We start from the raw sequence: 25,016 nt of genomic DNA, 5'->3' as shown, positions 1-25,016 counted from the left end.
CTACGTTATTTGATAAATTTCTATAAGCAATTTAATTCTAGCTAAAACCTAATAAACCATTGAATCTGAACCCCACTTCACTTTATTTATTTGTACATTTGCATAGCAAAACTGTATGCGGTCGATTCTACTTTTCAATGCTCACTAATCACTATCTTCCGCAAGCAACGAACAATAAATACTCCAAAATTAATGACTACGATTATTTGACAAATTTCTATAAGAACAAATCAGATTATGATTTTCATGTAATTTGTAGAATTAATAGATTTAATAGTATATTTTGTAATATTAAAGTAAAAATAATTTATAAGACAAAATATATAATCGAACATGGACTAAACGACGAAGGATCACATCATACATAGCATAATACATTTTATAATACACCATTAATTAGTTGACAAGTGGACCCTATTTTATGGTTAAAAGGTTGTTTCTAAAATTTATTTCCTTCACTTTCTTACTACCATTTTAAAATCAAAATAATTTTGTTAACTCTCGTTAAAAAATATGATAGGTCAAATTTGACTTTTTTAAAAAATTATATAAAAGTATTCTAAAAAATATATAAATGTCAAAAATTTCCCATTTTATTTTTTTTTTTATTTTATTAATCAACCAAGTTATGTAACTGTTGTTAAAAATATTTAATAAGTCAAATTTTATTTACTCCAAAATATTTATATAAAAAGATTAAATTTTATGTATTCCAAAAAATTTAAAAATTTCTTTTCTAATTTCATTGAGATTGTTTGATTTTTTTATCTGTAAAAGATGTTAGATCATATAAAAAATGTATAGTAAGTAATTAACTTGAATTTGACCAAATTTCATATTTTATATAGCTATTATCAAAATAGAAAATACAGTACTCCATAAAAATAATTGCAAAATTTTAATTAATTAAAAAAACTTTTTTAACTTAATAAAATTTAAAATTATTTTTATAGAACATATATAATAAATTTTATATTATTTTATATTGAGATAAATTAATTGCTATATAAAACATAAAATTTGGTCAAGCTTCATGTTATTATAATTTCATATAAAGGCGACTTTTTGAGTGTTATTAAAAGTAAATCATCATAATAAAATAAAATAAAAAGAAATAAAATGGGAAATTTTTTACATTTATATATTTTTTTGAATATGTAAAAAAGTGTTGACCTATGATATTTTTTTAACAAGAGTTAACAAAATTATTTTGATTAAATATGGTAGTAAGAAATTGAAGGAAATAAATTTTAGAAATAATCTTTTAACCATAAAATAAGATTCATTTCTCAATTAATTAATGATGTATTATAAAATGTATTATACTATGTATGAGGTGATCCCTTCCTCTAAACGAGTATGGTGTTCATGAATAATGCTGTCATAAAGTATAGGGCGTAAAAATATTTTCATCTATGTATATAATATATGTACTCATTTATATTCATTTCATGCATTTTGTTAAATAAATATTTTTTCTGATAGAATGAAAATGATTTTGGATAGTTTATTTTACCTTTATTTTGACAGCAATTAGCCAATTTTGATAAGATATGATTCGACTATTTATATGGATGACTAGAAATTGATAAAAAAGAAATGGTACTCCTCCTTTCCGCGGACCGCAATAGACCTATTTAGTTTTGGTATTAGTTTAAGAATATAAAGAAAATGATGTGAATAAGTTAGTTAAATATAAATATCATTTGTATATATATTAGTTTATAATAAAAAGTGAGTAGAAAATATGTTGATGGAATGTGAGATTTATTTAATATTTATGGTAAAAAATGAAATAGGATTCTTCATGACGGACCAAAATAACAAAACGAACCTAATGAAGGAAGTAACTACTACTCCCTCCGCCTCGACTAAGATCACATTTCATAGTTGAACGAGATTTTAGGAATTGTAGATTATTATGATTAATTGGAAAGACAAAGAGTGTGTGAAAGTATTAAATGGAGAGAAATAAAGAGTTGAATATTTAATTAGATAGAAAAAAAAGTAACTGAATGAATTAAGATAGAAAGTTACGTAAAATAAATACGTCATCTTATAACAAATTAAAAATAAAAGTTGCCATCTTAACCTAGACGCAGAATTTATAAGTTTTTCTATCCATTTGTTCAAAAGTAAAATCACATGCATACATACACTCCAAGTGATCCAACTCGCAGACGTCGTATCATCAGCCACGTCACACGTGTGTCCATACCACCGATTTTGATTCTTCACCCCGAAGAGAGGTTGTCAATTATTAATGTTATACTATATTTATGTTCAATTATTAAAGTTGTATATATTATATTTATGTGAGGTTGTCAATTATTAATGTTGTATTATATTTATGTTCAATTATTAAAATTGCATTCTATTTGTGTTGATATAGTCATAGGCCACCGCAATAGTTTGATATTATTCGATTTAGGTTAAACCTACTTTGAATCACCCTCAAAAATCATTAAATTAATTATGATAATTAGAATTAGTCAGAAATTATATACACCTTTTAAATTCCTCCAACATCCAATATAGGATAGATTTTGTACTCAACAAACCCTCTCAAATCGAGATCACATTAGGGCGACAGACGCATCGACACATCAGACATTACAAGCCGAATTCAAACTTGATTCATCAAGACACTCGATCATGGGTCATCCAGTGCATGTCATTAGCAAGAATCGTGGTAGTAAGTGAATGATAGAAGACAGAATATATATACACAAATATATGGTCGATTCGGTGACAGACCAACCGCATCAGTTCGATCGGTTTTCCAGTGCGTGTCAATTTCTAAACACCACGAGTCTAATGCGATGTTAAGAAGCATACATCGATCAATGCGGGGATTCTTCAGACGCCAATAATAAAGAAAGAAAGTGACAAAATGACAAGTTTATCCGCCCAATCAAAAAATTAAAAAAAAAAAAACGAATATGGAATAGTAAGAAAATTCCCGGGGACCCAATAATAGTATAAATGCACACTATACAGAGGGGTAGTTTGAAGCTTATCAAAAAAAATGCACCCGCAACCAACCCTTATTTCTAGAAAGAAAGGTTCCCCAAACTATAGCACCCTCCTTTTATTATTAGAAGTTTTTCGAAAGGCAAAAATCTTGATTTAACATAAAGAACCCCTTTCGTAGGAAGCCCAAATTTTGCAGCTGTTGGTTTTGCAGCTTTCCCTGAGGACCTAAAAAGGGAGTGTTGGATAAAGACCAGACCCCCGAACTGCGCCCCTGCCATTGGTTTTTTGGATAAAAAAGGGGAAGAGTGCAGCTCACCGGAATGCGATGATTTCCGTGACTTGGAGGTTTAGGTGATGCACCGTAAAACCGGGGGAACCACTGCGGGTGTTGTATACAGATAAAAGGGCCCATGGATCTTTGGAAGACCTGTTGTATCATTACTCAACCCTTTCTAATTTCCCGGCTTCAAGTGGCAGTTCATCCAATGTCTACAACACACAAAAAAAAAAAACGCGTGTATTATTTACCAGCAACGCAACTTTGTTCAGAAATTACAGTGCCCGTGGAAAAAAATATGGGGAAAATCTGCCACACAAATGTATCACTACTTCCTCGTGCATACTAACAGGCAATTTGGGAAAAAGTTGATTACAAGTCCAGAGTCGTGGGGTTTTTACTACTTTTGGAAAAACAGGGATATGCATCATCCCAAATTTATTTTCTTTTTTCTAATCAACTTCAAAGCTTAATTTTGTAAACGGGAAAAGGTGAAAAGGGATTGGGGGGGTGGGGTGACGGGGGGTGGGGCCGTGGGGGAGCATGGAAAAGCGGCCAAATGAGAAATTGCTGACCCAAGAAAAAAGAAGGGAACATCCACTTGAATAAGGCGGGGATGGTGTAACTGACATTTTTTCCGTGTCTAACCCAAGGTTTGACTAAACCACAAATACAAAGACTTACTGGGAATGCTTGCTGCGGGACCCCAATTTTTTTCCCCGGGGCACCCTTTTAAAAGTAGCCCCCTTTTAATTTTGGTTCCTGAAAATTTCTTAAAAAAGTTGCCCTGCTCAAACACAACCGAGAACACGATCAGCTATTTGTGTTCGGAAAGTTAAAAAAGATTTAAACAGGGGAATGGGGGTGGAAATTGCAACTTAACACGGCCATTTTATTCATATGTTACATGACAGTGGACATCCATGCAAAAATTGCTGAAAAGGGAGGCAAAAATCAAAGGAAAGGGAACCCGGGTGTCGTTAATTTCTCATCCAGTTTTTTTTGTATAGGGGGGAAAAGAAAGAATATTAACCAAAACAAAACATTGTTCGATTGGGAGGTAATCTAGCCTGCGTTGTATCATTTGCATGGCATTTTCAAAAACATGCTCATTTACAATTTCTTTTTTTCCAATAACCATATTTCCACCTTATTTTCACATCCCCCTTTTTGTTTCCCCCTCATCCAAAAATTCCCCCATATCTGGGAAACATAACATACCTGAAAAGGGTTTTTTGATAAAAAACGTTATGGAGCCTTTTTTTGTATGGTGAACCTGCAAGAAGAAATATTCATGTGTATACAGTTATGATCAAAGAAGAACAACTTAAGATGCATAGATTAAACAGGTTACATTAGTACATGCAGTGATTAAAAAAAAAAGGATAATGGAACAGATGAGACTAGTGCATATAACAGCTGCATCCCCGACCAGAATTCAAGGAATTAACATGGGGTTTCAGTCAAAATGGACATAAGACTGAGATTGAGTGACTGAAAAAAAATTAAAAAATTCAGATAAAAAACACGCCATGCTCAGAATGATACAAAAGGTCACTAGTAATAAATCACAGATAAATTTAAACAAAAATAACAGAATTTTTTCTTTTGAATAGTATAAGCTGAACAAAAAACTTGAGAAAAAAAAAATTAGAATACCAAAAAAAGCATAATTTGCCTTTGGTACAGAATCCTCATGTTTTTCCGTTCGATATCATAATATGATCTCAGCAACAGCTTTGTTTTAACAATCTCGACAGCCTCTTGTTCTGGGGTGGGTTTCAAGGGCCTCAAAAAACCCAGGGGGGTTAAAAAAATAAAGAAGTCGGTTAGATGGATGGGAAAAAATATCTCCCAAAATATATTGATTACCAAAGAGGAAAACCTTTTCAAATGAATCATTGAGATACCCCGGGTTTCCCTGGTCTGAACAAGGGTTTAATGGGTTTTTTGCTGGTTGAATGTTTTTTGTGGTTGAACGATTATCATTGCTGCCAAAAATTGAAGATATTCCCCAAGATGAACCGACATTGTTACCTGTTTGAATATGTAACGATGTCACATCTAGTAACCACAATCATTCACAAAAAATTTCATGACAAACTGTTGATCAATTTTTATCTGAAAGCAGGAAAAGTATTCTCAAGATCTTGAAAAGAATGGAAGCCCCCCAGCTTTGGGGAAAACCTTTTTTAAAAAAATTTGGTTCTTATCCCTAAAAACCACTTCTTACAATAAGAAGTTCAACATCATTTACCAGCTCCTCAAATTGAAAGCCGTGCTTAAGCGACAATCTCAACTTTCATTTCAGTGATGGAAGACAGTGTAACCAAAAACTTATGGACATTTTTTTTCCAAAAAAAAGAAGGAAAAAATTGGTTATATACAACTAACCATTTGCAAAGGCCCTGATTCCCTTTTTCAATGGATTCGGGAACTAATCAAATTCTAACAAATTTTTTTTTCAGTCTATTAGAATGGGGCCTATCTTCTCCTCAAAAGGCCTTGTAGAGGGGAGAGTTATCCAAACTTTACTATTGAAGGCAGGATCCTTACTAACTTGATGTGGGATAACAGTATGCAACAAAGACTCCAGCAGTATTGTTCTTACTCCTCCCAGGAGATGGTGTCATCAGGGTTTTAAGGGTTTATTCACATAGAAATTTTTTCCCGAAAAAAAAATGGCAGATGTACCTGATGAGGAACTTTTTTCTAATTTCAAATTTTGGTTAACCCTTTTTCCCAAAAAAGCAGCAAAAAGAAAGCAATTAATCACTTTGAAATTAAATAAATATTTGGCTCCACAGGAACTTTGAGCATCCTAAAAAACTCACCTGCTCTGGAACAATTCCATTCACTTGCCGACCAAGAATAGCAGAGACTTTTGACTTTTCTCTGAGTTTATTACTTTATCTGAATCTCCAGCATCCTAATTGATAAATGCCAACCATATATTAGTTAACATGACATTGTTAGGAATTGGAGCTGTAAGCCTGTAACTCATCAGTACAAAAATTGTGGACCTTCTGCCTTGAAACTGGTGTGCAATCCTGGATGATTTGGTCTGTTGCATTGCTATCTCTACAGCTTTACTCCCGCCAACAAAATTTGGATGGGAAGTATTTATATAATCCATCTATAAATAGGTAGTTATGTTTCAGCAAAGAAAATGAATCACAAGTTGTGAAATGAATATATTGTATGCAAAGTTCAACTTCTCCTTATATGAAAAGATTCAGTGATTCATCCAAATCACCTAGATAGGAAATGTTTAACCATTTCCTTACATAAAAAGAGTTCAGTCCCTTCATATCCCACATCACATTAGATTCATTAGACTAAATCGTTAACATAAGATCCACTACTGATCAGATTAACTATGGTAAAACCTTCAATGATTTGTTAATTTGAGCAACAGACAGAAATAAAAATTTCACAAATCAGTATTCACATTTCCAAACATCAAGCACATATTCCAATAATTGTTTGAATTCTCAGCTTACACTTTTTCATGATATTAAAAGATTATATTATCTATACTGAATCCATAAGACAGGTTCATCAATAAAACAGACAGTTGGCACTAGAGGAAGAATGAAGCATATTCTGTATCAAATCCTTAGATGAGAGAGAATATGAGTGTCGGCATTTTTATGAGGCAAATAAAAGTATGTTAAGGTATGAAAGAAAAGGTAAACACCCAGATGCACATTACCTCCATTTCAATTATATGACCAATCATTGTCTCTGAAGGCTCAAGACCTTCTCGCAAAAATTACCAATAACCTCATCCATGCGCTCCGTAGGACAGGAAACCGTTGCAATTCATTAACCATACAACGATGGCTCATCTATAAACAACACCCAGATAACATGTTCAATAAAAATGACAAAAGGTAACAATAGGCAGATCCAAAAGGAAACTTTGTATAAATATACCTTCATTAACTCGTCATATATAAATCTGGCACATTGAAGACTTGGATCCAACAAGCGAGCTATTTGTCTTCTAACAAGAACCTCAAATGGAACCTGTGTGTTTGAGGTTATTTGGCATGACAGAAAATACAACATTAAAAGAAAAACACAAAATGAAAGCACTTGCAGCTTTCCCTGATGATAAATACAGAACAAATAGAAAGACAAGGTGGAGAAAAACCTACTCCGGTACAAACAATGCAGACCTCGGGACCAGTTGCATTTTGATGGCAGTACGGATGTCATCATCAGTTAAATCTTTACAGGGATCTACTTCCTGCAGAAAGAGTGCAGTAAGCAAATAGAAAATATACAAAGGAATTGAGTGGATAAAACATCCATAAGTATGAAGCTCAAGAAAAACTGCATCTTAGAGAAGGTAGTACAGCTTGCAGAAAAAATGTGTTCAGCATCTCATATCAGAGCAACATAATTCCAAACTAATTTTTGCGTAGTTTCAATGGATGGGGAAGTATAAGCTCTGACATGTTCAAACATGTTTTGCTTTTTAGCAAGTGTGTCACCTTGATCACTTTATTCTGATGTATTTCTGCACTAATTTTACCAGATTATTAGCTTCCAGTTTTGACAAGTTGACAAAACAAAGAATACTGAAGTACAGAAACCTCAATCATATTCATGTTTCCTTAATCTTCGAAAAAAATTCAACATAAAGTCAAACTCAAACATGACTAATTTACAAATCTCACATCAAATAGGAATCACAAACCTCCAAGCTTTTAACAAATATATGTTGGAAAATGTAATGGATTCTAGCTCCACCAGACAGCTCAGAAGTTGACATCTCTTCATTTTTCCCTTCTATCATGGAGGAGAATGCTGTTTTGAACAAAATAAACTCCTCAAGTAAGTAGCATTTACATAAATCTTTTTGAGGGAGATTTCCGGGAATGCAGCAAATGGACAAATGTGGTCATCAATGGTGGGACAGTTTCACATTTTTCCAGTCTTAGACAAACATAAGAACGACTATAATTGATAATCGGGAAAGTGGCCCTAGATGCTTACAGTACAGCTACTACAGGTCAGACTTTTATATGATATATGGAGTAAGACAGTAAGTTAATTTAATTATCAACCGCACAGTGCATATAAAGAATATATGAATCAGTTTACTATGCATTAGTAAAACATTAGTACAAGATAAATGAGCATGCATGTACTTCAATACTTGTCATGAGTGGTTGATGTGTTTATGGAATATGGAACGAGTAGACGTTCATATCTAAAATTTTAGCATGACGGTCCCCAAAGAGTATGAACATTGGGTTCGGCATGGGTTTTAATGCATTATTGGTAAAGAGAGAGATAGATAGAGAAGTTTTTAAGTTTTGTTAGTGGTGAATGGGTCCACCTCATTAGAGAGGAGAATTTCCAAAATTGGAATGTTCATACTCTTTGGGGACGGACGAAAAGGAAATAGTGCATACTCTTCAGGGGCGGAGGGAGTATTTAATAACTCTAGTGTGCATCCTCATATAAAGGGACATTGAAGTTTAAAGCAGTGCTCGTGCAAAATCCCTTGATGGGGATGATTGGTGATGAGAAGTGCCTGTGATAAAGGTCTAACTTTGGTGTCTTAAATGACCTACTTATCTAATAAGTTAATACAAATGAAGTCTTTACCCTCCGAATATTTTGAAAGAATGTTCAGCAGCAGTGCTCCCTGGCCAGCCTGTTCATCAAAAGAAGGTCAAATATTAGGATCAAGATAATAGGCAGGATAGCACCAACAGCCATACATATGATCATTTTACAATTATCAAAAATACAAACAAACCTTTGATTCAGTAATTTCTCCGTAGCTAGCATGCTCTTTTGTAACAGAGACCAGGCAGCACTAATGCGGGTTTTCAATCCTGGAAGAACAGTCTTAATATGTTGAACAAGAATCTGTATCAAGAACAAAGCCAGCATCAGGGAAAGCCGAAACTCAAAGGTACCTGTTAGTTTTCATAAAGCATCAACACCAATATGCCCAGCTCTAAGTATAGTGGTATATCTTAATTTTCATTGAATTCATTTTAATAAGACAGACAGCATTTGAGCATCCACGAGCTTCAACAAGCAAACTAAATCACAACTGAAGGAAATGCACCATGTCATTCCATTGGCAGGTCTTTGCTCAGTTAGGAACCCAGGTAATAAGCATGCAAGTGAACGTAATATGAAGCAAAACCATGCAAGGATTATAAAAGAAATCACCAACTACGAGACTGGAATAAATTAAGCCAGTTATCCAGAAACTCACGACACGTTCGAAAATATATTTACTTTCAAGGATACATACAAGAACATTTCACATAATATATGAATAGGAGAAAGACACAATGTACCATTATATACCTGGTTTAACTTCTTGGCCAACTGAGGTACCCCACAGCGATCAGCAAGATCACTGTACACCTGCAGAACATATATTTTAATCATCAGAAAATAAGAATTAGTTCCAGAAATCAGCTCTCAGCTAAAGAAATCAAGGTCATACGCGACTGCGAAAGAATTTCTCTTCTGCTACAAGTGCATCCTTGATGTCCGATTAACAGAATATCCTGCACAATTAATAATCATAAATGGCATAAGCTGCAGTTTGCATTTCCATCTGGCATCTTGCATAAACACCGCACTCTTTCTCTCCCATATGAAGTCCTGTCAATTGTTCTCTATACATTGGGAACTATCGGAGGCACTATAAGTTAATATTCTTAGACCAACTCTAAGAATTCACATCAACAAATACTGCATCTGCATTGTATTAAAGTATCCTCAAGGTCATACTAGTACTATGCAATGGTTCTACGTTTATTGAGTTAAAGTAAGAAAACTTCTGGCTTAATTTAAATCACCAGTTAGGCATATACCGTAAAGATATTTACAGGCAATAATTTCATAATGGAAAAATAAGGGGCACTAAAAAGGCACCAAAACAATGAACCTAACAAGACACGCATCTTCAGTCACCACCTAAAAATATGGAATACATAAGAATATTAAAATTCTATTCTGAATCACAGCATGATAACAAAATTCTAAAGGTTTAACATAAGGAATTTAATGAACATCATATTTGTGAAAGTAGAAACAGGTAACAAAATGGTCAGTAAGAATAAGAAAATCACCTCTTGACTACGATTAACAACACCTACATAACCTAGGCGAAGTGGAATAACTTTTCCAAGCAAAAGTTGCAAGCATCAGTACCCCTGTCCATAATGTCCAACTGAAACAACAAAGCACCACCAAGATAAGAATAAAAGCACATAATAACTAGGTTCATTAAATCAAATTATGATGGTAAACCTCACCTTAGTAATTACACCAATTGTTCTATACCCTGCAGGTACAAACTTGAAAACATGAAATCCAGAATCCAGATACTAACACTAGAGTAGGAGCAAGATATCGACTCTAAAGAGGAAAATAAAAACGATAAGTAAATATAGAAGGTACCATCAGGGTCAGCCATTCCAGCCATTTGAAGTGCATCTGAGTTAGCTAGATCAGCATTTGCTGGTGTTACAGCCAGAATTAAGCAACTTGGACGCTTGATATATGACATTATCATTGTTCTAATGCGAGCCTCAATATCTGATGGCTGATCGCCAACAGGAACTTTAGTTAAGCCTGGTAGATCCACAAGTGCAATGTCTAGAACATTGGGGGAGAAAATCTTTAAACGGATTTGTTTGTCCGAACACCTTTGTTTGCCCCAGCTTCTCTCTCAGTTTCAGCCTAAACAATAATTAAGCTGATCAAATACTGGAAAAAACTATGCATCACATTCAAAGCTGTGAAGGCCTACCTCGTGACACAGTGACACAAATATACCAGAAAAGTTAACAAAATAGAATCCATCAGAAGCTAATCTTTCATATTCATGGTTACTATTTCTACCAGAAGTTGTCCTTACTTTGGTGAAATTATGAAATAATGTAAGAAATTCAAATAGTATCAAGTCCCAGTGAAATAGTGAACTTGTAAAAAAATACCAGCATTGCATTATGCCTAGCAGTATCTACAGATATTTCGATCACTGAAACGCAAAAAACTAATATTAGTGCTTGCAATTCAAAAGAAAAGGAATATCACTAAAAGTATTTTGTAAGTTTTAAAATCTGTTCGGATTTTCCATCTTTTCACATGAGTTTAACTATATCCTCTGAACCCTTCAAAAGTACATAAACAAAACAACTCACCACCCCTAAATATCAGTATAATGGCAATCATAATGTGCTTAGTTTTTAGGAGTGTTCACAAATGTATTCTAGTTATTGTCAGTTGAGTCAGTCCTGACTAGTGTAAATTGTACAAACATATTTGTGCATGACAATCACTTCACTGAATGAATGTTTGGGCCATATTATGTTCCTGAATGTTTTCAAGATCTCCGTATCTCAATTTCAATCAACTTGCCAACACACTTTATGAAAAATAGTGTGATCAGACCCCAGCACCCGTCTCCTAATAATCTAAGTGCTTTAAGTTTCAAGTTTAAGCCAAGTACCAATACACTCTTTTTATTTTCAATAACTTACAAATTTGTCACTTTACAGAAACACATCTCGTTCATACATCATACAGTGGCTTCTTCACCAAGGTAGTTTTAAAAAAATAGGATTAACTCTATGCTTAAAATTTTCAATATATATGCAAAGGCATAATGGCAGCGCTTGATAAAACACAACATATACGAAAATTACCTGAATCTCCCCCCGAATCTCGTTGAAATCAAAGAACTTCTTCCCGTTCAAATGCAAAAAAATCCCCCACTCGTCTTCAGTACCGTCTCCTTGCTTTTGGTCTGCACCAGCTGCAGCACGAGCGGTCGGCGGGGCAGATGTCATTTCCACGCGGAAGGAAATCGCGTCCAACCAGCGCCTCCAACACACTGGATTTGGCTGTTGGCTTCCCACCACTGCCACCTGCGGCAGCTCGATGGTCGACTGGCTTCCAAGCTGCGAGAAGATGTCTTGCAGCTTATTCACTATCGGTATGACCGAGTGCCCTAGCGGCCCCGTCGCACCAGTACGTTACTCGCCGCCGCCGCCGCTGCCGCTGCCGCCGACGATTGCTCTTCCGCCATGGAGTCGTGGTAAAAAAGGTGAAATACAGAGTTAATAATTGCGTGAATTGTCAAAATTACTGGATTATTAAGATCTGATTTGGGAGATCGCGAGAGTGATTAGCTGAAAACCCTAGATAGGCGTGGTGGAATGGGGATTGAGGTGGATGAGAGAGAGAGCGTTTAAATTTTTGATTTTTAGAGAGAGAAGAATAGCAGAAATGAAACCGTGTGTATATATATGCGAATGTTCTCTACCGCCTTAGCTAGAGAGCGAGCGATGCAGAGGTCGCATGGTTAGGTTTTTTTTTTAATTATATAAACTTTTTATCTGTAAATATTTACTTTTAATATTTTAAATTTATTTTTTTATTAGTACTATAATGTAATCATAACAGGAATCAGAGTATGAAGCATGTAGTGAGATTCTTTTCATTTTTATAAAAACATACTGATACTGATACTAATAATTTGGATTGCTATCTCAAATTCACAATTATAAAAAAATCTCAAAATACTTTTTTATATTTATTGATTAATGGGGTATTGATTTTGAAGGTTTGCAATTTTTAATTATTGTGGTTTTTGAAAAAAATGGAGAAAGGATAATTAAAATTGAATGTGAGTCCATCTGGGTGCAGGCTAATGAAGCGGACATTTGTGGAGCCGTATGGTGGTGATGGCACACCACTCTCTACCCAATTCACAATTAATGAGTCCAAATATAAAATTTAAAAATGGATAATAGCTATTCAAATTGCAAAATTTAGTGAAATTATTATTAGTCGCATAAAATTTGAAAATATAACATCAGTAAATTTTCAAATTTTGATTTTTTTTTCATTTGTGTATAAAATGACATATGTTATCGTTTAGTTAGAATAAAAGAAAATAGAAGAAAAAAATACTACTACTACTATTTATTTGATTCCGTTAACATTATTCTAACATCATCAAATATGTCATTTGGTATATACTAATAGAATAATTAAGAAAAATTGAAACTAAGTAATTATATAACATATTTGCAAACATCACGGACTGGTTAAAATTTGGCCAAATTTTTAGATTTAATTGGCCATTATCCCTTTTTTTAAATAATTGGCAAATTTTGTCTTGTAGGTTAAGTAATAGATGTCATGTTTTTTCGCCAGCAATTCCTATTTTAAGAGGTGAAACAGAAAGCATCATATCACTTACTCAAATGAGAGATTTTTTAGTTGTAAATTTGTAGGCAGAGCAAATAGATAATGTCATGGTATTATGGTATTAGGGTGTGTTTTATAAGTTAGTAATATAAGATAGAGAATTATATATAGACAATTCTAATCGTTTGATATTATAGTTAAGCTTAATTCAAAGTCCAATATAAGATAAGGGTCCTATCCAATCTTACCAAAATTATAACTTTAACCATGTTTATGTAACTCGCAAATTTGTCAAGTTAAGCCATGTTATTTAATATACTATACTAATTTAGATAATTTCTGTTCTATCAAACAACAACAACAAAAAATCATATATTTGCATATCTTGACATGGAAAGCCCGTATTTCTTATCTTATTTTATATATTTCTCGTATCTCATCTTTTTTATCAAACGAGTCCTTAATTTGTAGACACGTCAAATAAAGCTTTCAAAATTATTTACGTGTGTTGTGATTGAATTATCATAAAACTAGATGTTGTGTAATTCATGAATTGCGATTATTGAATTATTGTGATTTTGAAAACAATAAACCCACTACACTGGAATGGTTCAAAGGTAGACCAGATGAATTTACAACTAAAATAAAGGTTTTAAATCTCAGTAATATTTGAATTTGATGGATCCAAATATTGAATTATGGAGGGGAGTGGATCCTCTGCAGTGGAGGACAATCACATCATGGTGCTGTGCTAGAGAACGACGTCGTATTTGATTTGGTTTCTTTGCTGATTACTAACATTTTGTTATGCTTTACGTACTGTACTTTTAATGGGTAATTCATTATTATTATAATATTTTATTCGTTTAATGACACTTTTTGTAACAAGGAAATGGAACTATTATAATGTTTGCAGAATAACAATGATAATAATAATACTGTGTGCAAAATAGTTTTGTTTTTAATATACTAAAATAATACTCTGAATTTTGAAATGAAATTTAATAATTAGATAGTGTATATATTATATACATATGTGATAAAATAAACTCTTGTGCGTTAAAAATTTCACAAAATTCTTGTATAGATTTCTATTGGCCAAAGTTTAATTAAAAAAAATTAAATTATATTCTCTCCGTCCTAAGATAGTTGGACATGTCTTTTGGGCACAAGATTTAAGTAATTGATGTGTTAACGGTTAAAGTCGAGAGAGTAAAGTTAGAGATATGAAAAGAGGTGAGTATGAGAGAAGATAAAGTTTTTGCCAAAATTAAAAATGACTAAACTTCCTTGGGCCATCCAAAAATGAATACGACTCAACTACCTTGGAACGGAGGGAGTATGTTCAACCATAAAATATAAAAACTTTTACTTGAAAAAATATTACTCTTTGTTCCTAAAAAATATGCGTTTTGGGTTTGACACAAGTATTAATGAAAATTGGTAAAGTAAGATAGAGGTAGAGAGATAAAAATAATTAAAGTATTGTCAGTGGAAAATGAATCTCACCTCATTAGAGAGAAAGAGTTTCTAAAATTAAAAAATGCATATCTCGTGGGACGGACTAAAAAGGAAAGATTGCATATTTGGGATCGGATGGATGGAGTAGTAATGAATTGGCTAAATAAATTCAAAGTGAAATATATGTATTTTTATTATATTTTTCTTTATAAAACACAACTATGCATTTATTATTAAACTGGTTTCTATCTCTATGTTATATAGTAAGTAAAAATGAATAGCATTATAAAATTGTAATTATGATTCTCATAATTTGAACTATAGAGAGAATCCAAGGAAGCGAGAGTATTAAAAAACAAAAATACAAAAAAGAGTAGGAACAATAAAAATTCAAGGAAACCAAAAAATGCAGTATAATAATCTTCCACAAAAATCAAATCAACGCCGTTAAATTAATATAATATTATAATAATTATAAGAATAATGAATCACCCATTAAAAAGTACAGTAACTTAAACGCATAACAATAGGTTAGTAATCAGCAAAAGAAACCAAAATCAAATACGACGTCGTTCTCTAGCATAACACCATGCTGTGATTATCCTCCACTGCAGAGGATCCACTCCCATCATGGAGTTTGAAAATTATGTGAATTCAGGTCTTCCAGGCTTGCCAACCCCATGTTAGTGGTGATCCAACACTTTTAACGCCGCTTTTAAAAAATTGGAAATTCAAAATTATTTAAAAAATGGAAATACGTATGGGGAGTAATGGTATATAGCCTAATTTTGAGTAAAATTAGAGGATCGTCATTTAATAAGATTATATTTTATAATTGAATATGTATCATAGTTGACTCACTAAATTAAATACCATAATTTAATTATAGATGTGGATAGTCGGAATAATAATTAGTCATAGTATCCCCTCTAACTAAAATAATTCTACTAACATTAAATGATAGTGAGTTACAACAACGGAACACGCCTTAGAGCATCCGCAGCGGTCGTCCTTGCCGACGGACGCCGTCCGTGTCGCTGGCAAGGACGCCGCTGTTCGCCACTGCACGTTGTCCGTCCGTGCCGCTGAGCAAGCTTACGTGGTGGGCTGCGATTGGCCAACAACATAGCCTTTGGCAATTTTATTTTTTTCTTTTTTTTTAAAAAAAAATTGAAATTAATTAAAAAAAATCGTTTTTAAAAAAAATTATTTTCCCACTTCCCAATAAATTATATCCGTTTTCTGCACATTTTTAATTTATTTTTCAATTTTTTAATTTGTAGGATTTTAATTATGTAATTTTTTTTTATAGGATTTTAATTATGTATTTTTATTTTTTAGGATTTTAATTATGTAATTTTAATTTTTTATGATTTAATTATGTATTATTTATATTTTAATGTATTTTTATATTGTATAAATGTTTTTAGTAATTGAAGTATTTAAATTGAATAGCTGAATGGTGAGATCCCTGAGCTTGTCCTTGCGGAAGAGCATGGATGTGGGTGTTGTGCTCTTGCCTAAGGATAGAGAGTAAAAGTGGATCCGGGACTATCTCTGTGCTCTTATTTAAGAGTACGGATGAAGATGCTCTTAGTGCATGTAAGATAAATGGATGAAATTTTATATAAAAAAAAATCATTTATTTAAAATTCCATCCCTAGATGTTCAAAAATGGTACTCCTACAATATACTGATATTTGCCCATTTATTTCTCTGCTAAATAGTACTAGTATGAAATATTATCAATACTAGAGATAACATTAAACAGATGAAAATACACCTAGAAGACGACGTCAAAAATGTCCTCACAGTTTATAAAGAGATATCTCCATTTATAATTATACTAGTTACCCTAAAAAAATAATTTCAATACACATTGTTTAAATAAAACAAGAGGAATCCAATCAAAAAAAAATTATTTAAATTAGACTAAAACAAATGATTAAAAAAACTAAGGTGACAAACAGAAAAGCGATTCCTCCACTCCGCCGCCGAGCTGCTGCCGCAGCAAGCCGAGCTCCGCCTCGTAACTCCACACCAGCGACTCCAACGACTGAATCACCTCCTCATCGTGGACGTGTTTCGCCTCCGACAATCGGCGCTGCTGATTGGCTGCCATCTCGATCGAGTTCTTCTCGCGCTGCAGCCGCTGAATCATCGCCATCGCTTCCTCCGCCGCCGTGGCAGAGGCCGCCCTCTCTCTCTCCACCTCCGCCAGAGCTGCATCCGCTCTCCGCCGCTCCATCTTCACCAATTTCCTCAATGCCGACACCTCCGAATCGCAATTTCGCCTTCTCTCCGATACAGAGGCATGCTTCCCCTCTGATTTTCGCTTCAATTTCGGATCAATGACCTTTTTTGATCTATCAACCCTAGAAATATCAATTGGAAACCAGAGAGAAGAGAAGGATTTGAAGCCGAAGGAAATCAGCAAAAAGAGGGCGAAAATCTCGGATATTTCTTTGAAATTCCATAACGCAACAAATCCAAATCCGAAATGATAATAAACAGAAGGTAGATGATCCAAACATATTACAGAATCCATTGGATCTAAAAAAGGACTGCAGAAGAGAAGTCTGCTACAACATGAATGAAAGATATAGAGATAGAGATAGAGATAGAGCAACGGTCTATAACAAAATGATTATATATAAACGGTAAAAAAAAAAGCAAATAAAATAATGTTGATACTGACAATTTAATTTTGGTAAAGGGTTAAATACAAATTTGGGTATAATTAAGTTGTCTAGATTTTATGTGATTCAGTCTATTTTAAGAGTCATAAATTCTCGTCGAATAAGGTATGCTGACTAAGTTTATCGAGACTTTTAATTTCAAATGAATAACAAATTATATCAATGAAACTTTAGTCTAATAATAAAAAGGTAGTGCTATTTCAAATCATAAACTTTGATTTGAATTCGATATTTTCTATGAATTAGATAGTTCGTTCGCTAATATTGTAAGCTCACACTTCAAAATGAATTTCCACGAGTTTGAAAATTTTCCTATATTAAATTGGGTGTGGAGTGTTTGATTATGTAATTGAATAAAACCGTCAACATAAGAAAACGATGTCGCTTCTGATGGTCTAAGCGACATTTTTTTGTGTGTTACTTGAGTTTTAATATGACTAAGGATTGTTTAGAGACGATGCACGTAATTGGAAACATGGATTTGTGGCTAATATCGAGGTTTGTTCTATTTTTGCTTGCTGAGATTTGGTGTGTTTTTCATGGATTAGAATTGGCTAAGATGATTGGGGGTACAAGTTTTGAAGTAGAAAGCAATAGTTATGTGGCTGTTGCTATGACTAGGGATACTTAGATCTCTACTAATCGTCGAGCCATAGTGTTGAGAATCAGCAAAATGTTTCAAGATTTGAACTCGGACATGCTGTGGCATGTAAACATAGAAGAGAACCTTGTTGTTGATTACCTATCACATTATGCTTATATGGTCTACAACGACATTCATTATGCTTAGTTTTTTTCCATGCTATGCCCGTTTTTTCTATCCAAAAAAATCTTTCTCAAATTTGGGTGAAATTCCAAAACATTGGAAATTCATTGCACTATACAAGTTCATGGTTTTTGCTATCAAAATTGCAGTACTAGTTCGTAAAAAAGACATAATTTAGATAAAAAATTATAATTTTAGAGACCAATAACATATGATTATATTATTGTGATTTTTGCTATTAAAATTGTAGTGCTAATTCGTACAAAGACATAATTTAGATAAAAAATTCCAATAACATATGAATATATTATTGTGACTTGACACGTCATGTGATCTGTCAAATAATAAAAGTAAAACCTTAAACTAGAAAGCAATAGTCATGTGGTTGTTGCTATGACAAAAGGGATACTTAGAAATCTCTACTAATTGTCGAGCCATAGTGTTGAGAATCAACAAAATGTTTCAAGATTTTAACTCGGTCATGTTGTGGCATGTGAACATAGAAGAGAACCTTGTTGTTGATTACCTATCACATTATGCTTATATGGTCTACAACGACATTCATTATGCTTAGTTTTTTTCCATGCTATGCCCGCTTTTTCTATCCAAAAAATTCTTTCTCAAATTTGGGTGAAATTCCATAACATTGGAAATTCACTGCACTATTACTATACAAGTTCATGGTTTTTGCTATCAAAATTGCAGTACTAGTTCGTAAAAAAGACATAATTTAGATAAAAAATTATAATTTTAGAGACCAATAACATATGATTATATTATTGTGATTTTTGCTATTAAAATTGTAGTGCTAATTCGTACAAAGACATAATTTAGATAAAAAATTCCAATAACATATGAATATATTATTGTGACTTGACACGTCATGTGATCTGTCAAATAATAAAAGTAAAACCTTAAACTAGAAAGCAATAGTCATGTGGTTGTTGCTATGACAAAAGGGATACTTAGAAATCTCTACTAATTGTCGAGCCATAGTGTTGAGAATCAACAAAATGTTTCAAGATTTTAACTCGGTCATGTTGTGGCATGTGAACATAGAAGAGAACCTTGTTGTTGATTACCTATCACATTATGCTTATATGGTCTACAACGACATTCATTATGCTTAGTTTTTTTCCATGCTATGCCCGCTTTTTCTATCCAAAAAATTCTTTCTCAAATTTGGGTGAAATTCCATAACATTGGAAATTCACTGCACTATTACTATACAAGTTCATGGTTTTTGCTATCAAAATTGCAGTACTAGTTCGTGAAAAAGACATAATTTAGATAAAAAATTACTCCGTATAATTTTAGAGACCAATAACATATGAATATATTATTGTGATTTTTGCTATTAAAATTGTAGTGCTAATTCGTAAAAAAAGACATAATTCAAATAAAAAATTTCAATAACATATGAATATATTATTGTGACTTGACACGTCATGTGATCTGTCAAAATAATAAAAGTAAAACCTTCAACTAGAATCTCAAATTTATTTGTTACGACTTGTTAAAACTTGTTCTCTCTCTCCAATAAATCGGGCTCAAGTCACAAAAGAGATGAAGGGAGCTCAATGTTTTATCTTGAAAAAATAAAAAAAGTTCAAAAAATTTCAAAATTGTTAATTAAGTTTTCCTTTTTTGAGATTTACATCTTGAAATTTTGCATTTCATTGAAAATCCTGATGCAATTGATTGTGGTATCAAATTAAGGAGTAAAAATGTAAAACTTTCGAAATCCCATTTATGTTTTAAACGGTAAGGTTTTAATGGTTCACTTTTGAACTTTAATATACTGATAACCTAACACCTCACAAAGCAAGAATGATCAAATAACACGCTAACAGTAATATAAATAAACTAACAAATTAGTAATGTAAAAAAAGTAAATGTATATCAACAATATAAATATTTGGTTTTATGTTTTAAAAATGTATACGATTCAATAAAAAAAATATGTATACTTGTATCAAATTACCGAATTATAATTAGAAATTAAGCAAGTCGCAAGTGGGCTGCGTTAGTGAGCTAAGTAATTTATAGTAATAATTAATAACTTTCAATTTAATGTATTAAAATTATCAACACAAAGACATAATTATATCAATACAACATGTAAATTTAAATATCAACAAAGACATAAGTTTATCAAAACAAGAATATTGATAAATTTATGTCTTTGTGTTGATATTTTTAACACACTAAATTTATATTAGTTATTATTTATTATTATAAATTAGTTAGTATTTGATCACACACCTTAAGCAAGTTACATAAAATCTGCAAGCCTGCATATTTTTAATTGTATTTTAAAAAAGAGTGAACTACAAAAATGGTCCATGGACTATGGGGTTATCTCATAAATGGTCCTTGGACTTTAAAAATATCACCAGCAGTCCCTGGACTAAGGGTTAATATTAAAAACGGTCCTTTTCAGACTGCTTTCGAGACGAAAATGCCTTTTGGGGGGTTTGGGCAATTTGTTTTTTTTACACTTTTAACATTTTAAATATGATATTATTTCAGTTATGTACTAAATTTGATATTATTTCAAAATTATCATTCTTCTTCCCTTTTGTCATCTTTCACTTTGTTTCTTTATTTCAATATTAGATTTTTTACAAAATTAAATTTTAAATTTCAGTCTTTAAATATCAATAAATTTTTTTAATTATAAAAATTATTAGATAACAAAAATTAATAAGATATGACAACGTCTTAGTTTTAATCAATATTTAATAGATCACATAACACGATTTATTCTGAAATAAATATGCATCTAATGTAAGATTAGTATAATTTTCGTATATTAATTTGAAAACAATCAAAATTACTAGAAAATTTCAACAAAAATACTCCTATATAAAATTTTTAGTCAACTTCATAATATTCTATCACAAGCAATTATAATAACCGAACGGAGGCTAAATAGAATAGCTCTTATTTTTCCATCATGATTAATATTATTTTTCTGTACTTCTTCAATTCAGCTGAATATTATATTAAATAACAAAAATTAATAGTTTTAATCAATAGTCCATGAATTAATAGTTTTAATTAAATTTTTTATTGATATTTAAAAATTAAAATTTAAAATTTAATTTTATAAATTAAATCTAATATTGAAATAAAGAAACAAAGTGAAGGATGACAAAAGGGAAGAAGAATGATAATTTTGAAATAATATCAGATTTAGTACATAACTGAAATAATATCAGATTTAAAATGTTAAAAGTGTAAAAAGACCAAATTGTCCAAACCCCCCAAAACCCCTCAAAAGGGCATTTTCGTATTGAAACAGTGCAAAATGACTCTTTTTTATATTAACCCTTAGTCCAGGGACTGCTGGTGATATTTTTAAAGTCCGGGGACCATTTTTGTAGTTCACTTTTAGAAAAAAAAATACAATTATATCTTGCCAGAAGTCAATAATTATACTATTAAAAAATGCAAAATCGATGTTATTGCGTGTAACGCAGGCAACAACAACTCTATTTAGATGTAAAATTGACGATACTTCGGGTGTTTGGTAGCTTAGATTAGATAAGTCATGATAGATCAGTTATCTTGATTTATTTGAGTGTTTGATAGATAAGATAATTTATTTATATGGCCCATGTTTAAGACCTAGGCCCATCTTGGCCCGAAAAAAATTAGTTCATTTTTTTATTTATGTTATCAGCCCAAAACAGGTGTGTTAATTTATCAGGCCTATATCCATATCCAGATAAAATATAAAATGACTAAAATACTCTATTCTTTTACTCCTCTTTTATTTTGTTTTGGTAAAGATTATCTTTGATCTCTGCGTGAAAAATCCCCAATTCTTCTAGCCCTAATTTCTGGGGAAGCTACTTCCATCTCGCCTCGCCGCTGATCAACTCTCCGGCGGCTTAGCACGCCGCCTCTGCCGCTGTGATTTCCTTTGCATTCACTCATTCAGGTGGAGTATTTTGGATTTTTAGTTTGGAAATGGAGTGTATGCCATCCTTTAAAATGGTGACTAGTAATATAGGGTTCTAATTTGAAAGTTTGGGTTGTAGTGAGAGTGGAAGTAATAAATGCGAGACGTATCCTCAATTTTGAGTAAATCATAGTATTTCCTTGTTTAGGAGGAGGAAATTGCTTTTATTAGGTAGAGGAATGAGTGGAGAAGAGATGTTGCAACAAGAGAAATGGGTGGAGAAGAGGCGCTGGATCGGAGAAGAGATGCGCGAGAGGCGCCGGATCGGAGAAACCCTACTTTTTTGGGATTAAGAGAAATGGGAAGAAATGAATGATGATATGTGCTAGGGACAGATTTGGGATAAGATTAATTTTATTGGGTTAAATTAGTCGTTTTATGTCTTTATCCTAATTTTTGTCATTGCTACCAAACAAGAATGCTAAATAAATTATCTTAGATTTAATCTTAATTCTTATCTTAAAGCCAATCATACTTAAATTATATTATGATAACTTAACATGTCTACCAAATACCCCATACTAGTATTGATTGGAAAATAAAGAGAAAATAGTAGCATATAATTTTTCACAAATATTGCGAGCTAAAGTTTAATTTCGCGTCAAAGTCCGAGCCACCCAAAACATAAAGTGCATAGACTAACATATACTCCTAATAAGATGCATCTAAGTTCTAAATAGTTGTTCCAAAACAACAGAGCCTAGCACCGTCATAAAAAAAATCAAGAACATAGGAACTAGCAAGCACACTCTAAAAAAAGAGTAACAAGAACAAAAATGACGATGTACAATCACTAAAAAATTGTCAAGCACAAATACACAACACCATATATAAGTGCCGACGAATTGATGAGCACTTGCATACGCATTTGTGATTTTTAAACAATGATAATAATACTACAAAATAGTTAAGGGCTTGAAACTACGGTTTGCACTTCTTAATAAATAAATAGAAGTTAGGGCAAATCAATACAAATAAAAGTTTAAGGCTGGATTTATCTTTATGAATAATGACTAATAATCTCAACGAAAGGCTACAGCATGGAGATAGTGACACCCCTGACCCCTCTTTTTCACCAGTATAAGAGAATCTTCAGTTTGGAACTGGAATATACCTTATTCCAATTATTACTATGGTCCCTTTTTATGTAGGTAAGATGAAAATAATCTCCATATTGTTTTTATTATATTAAGACTAATACTACAATAATTACAATATTGAAACACGCAAAGTAGCATGCGCTAGCCATGAGTATTTCTCATCCATCAAAGAGAAGCCGTCTCGTTCTAAAGTATTACTACTACCATGGGCGGACCCAAGTGAGGAGGGGAGGGGCTTAAGCCCTCATTGATATTAATTTTTTATCCTTTTTCTAAAATTTAGTATAAATTATTATGTAAAAGTCCCTACAAATATTCTAATTTATTCAAAAGTATACTTTATGGTAAAATTTAGAAATTTCAGTCCCTATTAATAAATATTTTTGCGTCCGCCTGTGACTAGTACTACTACATATGCCAAGCAATGAAATACACTCAGTGGAGTAATTCTTTTCTCTCTATACTCATAATTTATTTTTTTGCAACTTGCACCGCACCTTCATCAATCATCAATAAACTTTTAAGTACATTGTAGCTATTTTCTTAAATATGCTATATATGTCTAATTGTCAATAATTTGATTCCCAACGACCAACGTCGATCCCTGCTTTTCATCTTTGTTAATTAATTGTAGCTTCGTCTATAGAGTTTATAGTACTAATATTTTTCTATTTAGAATGGTTGCTTGAGTTCGAACTTCGACCTTACAAGGAAGCGCCGATTAATGGAATTCTATTTTTCCACTTTCGCTATAAAATAAATTGAGTTTAATTTTTTTAATTTATAAAACTAACGACATTAATAATAATTTTTTAAAGTATTAAACTCAAATTAAATAGTACTAACATGACTTAAATAAAAAATAAAAATGGTGTTTATAAATTGTACTCATATGATTAACTATATGTAGTACTAGTATATAGTTATGTTATTATGACAGTTAAGTAATTTCGTTTTTTAATTCAAAGAGGAAAATCACTATCATCCATGAAGAACTATGTTGAAAGATTCTTTGCAGCGAGACAACAATTTATTTTTTTAAATATCTACAGGGACAGCTTAATGGTGGGATTAAATTAAAAAAAATTGAGTACAAGTTTCCAATCTTAAAATAATGCTGTACAGCTCATTATATGTAAAAGCCCATTTAAGAATGATTTAGACAGCTTTGTCGGCTCTATTAGGATTGTTTAATTTGTTACCTATTCGTAAGTACTGGATTAAGAACTTGCATCAAAATAAAATAATTCAAATTTGGATCCCCTAGGCATATATATAAAAGATATGGAGTACATGTCTATATAAGATGTTCTCGTGACATTTACTTTTCCTCCGTCCGCAAATAAAAGTTTCATTTCTTATTTATACAGAGTTTTAAAAAACGTTAAGAAAAGTGGTTGGAGAAAAGTTAGTGAAATATATGTTCACTTGTATATATTAAATTTAAATGATACGTGAGTGAAATTAGTTAGTAAAGTATGGAACCTTTTTACCATTGTGGTAATTATAAACCAGGACTCCTATTCGCAGACGGACCAAAATGAAAAAATGGAACTAC

The 25,016-nt window shown here is 32.2% G+C and overlaps 1 protein-coding gene, 1 long non-coding RNA gene and 1 pseudogene across 2 annotated transcripts; 1 reads left to right on the top strand and 2 right to left on the bottom strand.

Moving 5' to 3' along the window:
* Positions 1–4,501: 4,501 nt before the first annotated feature.
* LOC125199072 lies at positions 4,502–12,335 on the bottom strand (annotated as a pseudogene).
* A 4,542-nt stretch (positions 12,336–16,877) lies between these two features.
* On the bottom strand, positions 16,878–17,471 carry LOC125199071 (myosin-binding protein 7-like). The gene has a single exon (XM_048097237.1). It carries the CDS (start codon positions 17,469–17,471, stop codon positions 16,878–16,880), a length of 594 nt encoding a protein of 197 aa, XP_047953194.1.
* Positions 17,472–22,095: 4,624 nt separating this feature from the next.
* Positions 22,096–22,809, top strand: LOC125199079. The gene is made up of 2 exons (XR_007172524.1): positions 22,096–22,337; positions 22,507–22,809. It is a non-coding gene; the product is annotated as an uncharacterized LOC125199079 (long non-coding RNA).
* Positions 22,810–25,016: the final 2,207 nt, after the last annotated feature.

The sequence above is a fragment of the Salvia hispanica genome, unplaced genomic scaffold, assembly GCF_023119035.1.
Source record: "Salvia hispanica cultivar TCC Black 2014 unplaced genomic scaffold, UniMelb_Shisp_WGS_1.0 HiC_scaffold_370, whole genome shotgun sequence".
In the NCBI taxonomy this organism is placed as follows: Eukaryota; Viridiplantae; Streptophyta; class Magnoliopsida; order Lamiales; family Lamiaceae; genus Salvia; species Salvia hispanica.
Note: the sequence above shows the minus strand (reverse complement) of the source record. Positions and strands in the feature narration are given on the sequence as shown.